Genomic DNA, 4,742 nt, shown 5'->3' on the forward strand with positions numbered 1-4,742 from the left:
GATGTTAGTGGATAGGTTCAATAAGAAGCTTGGAGCTAGTCCTAGTCTTCAGGCTTTGCAATCATTTTCGATCGACTTTAGATTAATAGGTGGATCTCTGTTCGGGAGGGAGCGAAACCATTTAATCTCGCACTTGTTTTTTTTTTTTTTTTTTTGGGAATTTTTGGGGTAGAGCCCATTCATTAATATGAAAAAAATTACAAGTAAAGGAAAAAGCAGAAATAAAAACAGAAGACCTGTGAAATAAAATCCTAAATCTCATGATCAAAAAGAGATTTAGAATTCTTAAGAAGCAAAAACATTACAAAAACCTACTAAAGTAGAGAGGGGAACATAGTGGCAACAACCACGAAGGACTCAGGTCGCTCAAGTAAGCATCAAAAGTTAGTCGAGGAGCCGGGTCAGATACAAGAGCGGAGCCTCTGGTTGCAAAAAAAAAAGTCCAAGAGGCAGCTGTAGCACAGCATTCATCATCATCCTTCCAAAAAATGACAGTGCTCGGCCATAGAAGTCCAGAAATCAAACAGATAGCATCATGCCAAAACACATCAGCAGCAAACTACTCGGAATAGCATCAGAAAACCACCAGGAAAACCTGGGCCAAAAAATCATGTTTTCTTCCATCCTTGCGTTTTCCATATCACAGCCTTCTTAATTTTTGAGATCACAGTGTTTTGGTAGTCCACGATACCACCAAAAATTCTATCATTACGGGCTCTCCATAGGAAATAGATCATAGCAGAAGCAGAAAGCAGATAAACATTAGTGTAGTAAGAAGAATAAGCTTGGTCCGAAATACTGTTAAATAATTGGCTCAAGTTTGGTCTCAGCAACCAGTTATTAAGCCAAGGCAACACATTTTTGGCAATGCTGAAACAAAAATCACATTCAAAAAACAAGTGTGTAATAGACTCCGGGTAGTTATGACAAAAACAACAGCAATTTTGAGTAATAATTCCCCGGATAGCAAGAGCATCAGCAGTTTTAAGACCTCTTTTGAAAGCCAACCAAGTGTAAACAGCAAAACGGAGGGAAAATTTTTTGTGCCAGATCTGTTTAAACCACTCCACAGTTTCCAGGTGAGCATAGAAATGGGTAGTAAAATTGGTAAAAAGAGGATTGTGGTTACCAAGCCAGAGATGAGCAGCAGGTTGGTTCTCGATTTTTACCGCACGGATGAGGCTACCAATGTAATTATCAAAACAGTGTGGAATTTCCCATTTCATATCCAGAATAAAGCTAGAAACCTTCAGGTTATAAAACTGGGAGAAGTTGGCAATAATATTCTTTTCTTTCAAATAGTCGGCAATAGAGATCCCTCCACACCAAGGGTCCCAAATAAAGGAGAGTTTACTATCAACAGTCATAGTGTAAGAGAGGCAATTTTTGATATCTAAAGCTTTGTCACATAAAAATTTCCAGTATCTAGAGCAATTACCAGGAACATCACACCACAGAGAATGGTAATTCGATCTCCACCAATGAAACAGTAATCAATCATAGTTTAAAAATCTTCAAATAAGCGAGCAAGAAGTGCTGTGATAAAGAGAATCGATAGATGCAATGCCCAGCCCCCCTTTATTCTTTGGGGTACATGTGTCTTTCCAAGAAATCAAATGAAGTTTCTTTTCATTGATGTTGCCATAAAAAGTGAATCTAGAACACATTCTATTGATAATTTTGCAGCAGCTTTTAGGTAGAATGGACCCTCTAATCCAGTAGGACAGCGTATTGCAAATAGTAAACTTGATGAATTGGATCCGGCCAGCCAAGGAGAGAGTTTTGGCTTTTCAACCGTCTAAAAGCCTGGAAATCTTTTGAATCAAAGGTTGGAAATCAGCCACTTTGAGCTTTTTGTAAAAAATTGGCAGACCTAAGTATTTCAGAGGGGAGAATGACTGCTGGATACTAAGAATGTTGCATATTTCATCTGCATTAGTAGTGTTTTTTGAGAAAAGGATGGAACTTTTAACCGGATTGACATGGAGGCCAGAAGAAACAGCAAAGTCCCAAAGCATAGCTGAAAGAATTCTGTCATTGTGAGAGGAGGCTTTCCCAAAGACTAACAAGTCATCAGCATACATGAGATGGGATATATGACAATCTCCAACCTTGAAAACTTCAAAGAGGAAGGTAGAAGTTGCACAGTCTAAACGAGTAGATAAACAGTCCATAACAATACTGAAAAGGTAAGGGGAGAGGGGACAGCCTTGACGAATACCGGATGAGGAGTTAAAATAACCTTCAAGACTCCCGTTAAGGCAAATGGAGTAATATACATTGGTGGTACAAGCTTTGATCCATTTGATGAAAATTTCAGGGAATCCTTTAGCTTCAAGTCTTTTAAAAAGGAACTCTCTAGATACAGTGTCAAAAGCTTTAGTAATGTCGAATTTAGCACAAAAATACTTTTGCTTGCCTCTATGATTGAAATTCCAAAGAATATCAGCGTCAAGAAGAATATTGTCAGAAATGACTCTTTTATGAATGAAACCTTCCTGGCTGGGATGAATAATGAAGGGCATCACCTCTTTCATTCTATTAGCAATGAGCTTTGCAATGATCTTATATATAACATTGCAAAGGGAAATTGGTCTGAAGTCTTTGATATTGGTTGCATGATCACATTTGGGAATGAGAGTTATGTCAGTGGCTTTCAGCTGGTTGGGCATGTACCCGGTAGTGAAAAAGGAGGAGACCGCATTGCACAGCTGGTTTTGGATAACATTCCAAGTGGCCCTATAAAATTCAAAAGTGAAGCCATCAGGACCCGGGGCCTTGTTTTTAGAGCCTGAGAAAACAATGTTCTTAATATCTTCTTTGGAGAAAGGTGCAATGAGTTGAGCAATAAGATTGCCAAGGATAACATTTCCAGCAGGGAAATTATAGTTAGACTGCTCAGCGGTAGGGGGGGGGTATTGAAAAGTCTGGAGAAGTGGCTAATGAACTCTCTCGCAATGTCCTGATGAGTAGAGAAAATCCCATTTTCCGTGACAATGTGCCTGATGCGGTTCTTGTTTTTGCTGATGTTGACTTTAGAGTAAAGGAATTTTAGATCTTCTTCTCCATACGTTAGCCAATTAACTTTGGCTCTTTGACTCATCCAGCTAGAAAGAGTGGAATGATAGAAGTTAAGCTTAGTGTTGATGTCTTTAAGATTGACATTAAGCTGACAGTCAAGGGGAATCATTTGAATACTGGAAAGGACATGATATTGTTGCAGCTTGAGTGAACTGATCTCAGTTTGGATGGTATTTGCATTGGACCAATTTTTATGCTTCAGGATGGACTTGATGGTCTTAAGTTTGAAAAAAAAGGAGCTTAAGGGGCTGCTCTCATTGTTTTGGGAAAAAACATCAAAAATAGTGTGCCAAAATTCCGGAAATCTGGAGCAAAAATTTTTGAACATGAATCTGTGACCTTTCTTTTGCTCCATGGTATTCAGCAAAACCAATGGAGAGTGATCAGAACAATTTGGATCTGCAACTTTGTAAAAGGAGTCAGGGAAATAAGTAAGCCAAGAATCATTAACCAAAATACGGTCAAGCTTGATGTGTATAGGATTAAGTTGTTGCTGATTATGCCATGTAAAGAAGTGGCCGACCGAAGAAAGATCGCAAAGACTAGTATTAAAAATCATGCTGTTGAAGTCCCCAAGAGTAGAGTTGTTAAGTGGAGAGCCACCCACTTTTTCATTGATAAACCGGCAGCAATTGAAGTCACCTAGGATAGCCCAAGGGAGAGAGATAGAGCTTGCAATATCCTGAATAGAATTCCATATAGCAAGCCTATCCGAACGGGAATTACTAGCATAAATAGCAGTAATGGCACAAATGTTGGTGGAGTTAACAGAAACAATGCCGTGAATGAATTGGCTAGACATGTGATTGGGGGAGAAGCTAACAGTACCAGTGTTCCATTTATCCCAGATGCGGCCGGGGTTAGAAAAAAGAATGTTGTCACAAGAGTCTTCATTGGGAAAGACTTTGTGATCGGCTTGAAACCAATAATTGGACAAGTTATGGGGGGAAATTTTGGCTTCAAGAATAAAGAGAAGGTCAAGGTTATGGTCTTTGGCTAGTTGCTTGCAGCAGAGAACCTTGTCCGGGCTGTTAAACCCACGAACATTCCAAGCAGCTATGTTAGGAAGGGTCATTAATTCTTATGGGATGGGGTAGAGGCTTTCTTAGCTTGCTTGCCTCTGGTTTGCTTTTGATTTTGGTTATGGGTTTGTTGGGTTTTGGTGGAGTTAGAAGAGGAGGTGGAAGGTTCTTAGGAGAGATCTGTGGTGGGTTGAGGGATGGTAGGTTGATGATTGCGTGGGGAGGTTTGAGGTGGGCTATCATTGTTAGAGGCAGTAGGTTGGGTAGTGGCTTGAAGGGTTAGGTTGGCTGAAGAAGTGGGGTCATTAGTGTCTTGAGAAGCTAAAACATCAAACTTGTTTTTGGTGTTGATGAGGTTTGGTGTCTGGGCCGTAGATGGTTGGTGGGCCGAGTCCAGAATTTCTTCGGATGGGGAGTTTAGATTCGGGATGAAGGGGGCAGTGGTGAGGTTCTGTGGTGGGGGCTGGATAGTTAACAGGGGAGGATCTAGTCAGTTTAAGGGGAGGACCTGGCTTAGGAATAACCAGCTTCAGAGGCGGGGTGATTCTGGGTTTGCGGCTTGAGCTTCTGCCACGATGGCGGGAGATGGGTTATGTTTTTAGAACTGGATCTTTTGGGCATAGGATGGGAGGGTGCATG

The 4,742-nt window shown here is 40.6% G+C and overlaps 1 protein-coding gene across 1 annotated transcript; it reads right to left on the reverse strand.

The window, feature by feature from the left end:
• Positions 1–608: 608 nt before the first annotated feature.
• Positions 609–1,367, reverse strand: LOC110109730. Its single transcript, XM_020840927.1, has one exon. It carries the CDS (start codon positions 1,365–1,367, stop codon positions 609–611), a length of 759 nt encoding a protein of 252 aa, XP_020696586.1.
• Positions 1,368–4,742: the final 3,375 nt, after the last annotated feature.

The sequence above is a fragment of the Dendrobium catenatum genome, unplaced genomic scaffold (assembly GCF_001605985.2).
Source record: "Dendrobium catenatum unplaced genomic scaffold, ASM160598v2 original_scaffold_3772, whole genome shotgun sequence".
NCBI classification, from domain to species: domain Eukaryota; kingdom Viridiplantae; phylum Streptophyta; class Magnoliopsida; order Asparagales; family Orchidaceae; genus Dendrobium; species Dendrobium catenatum.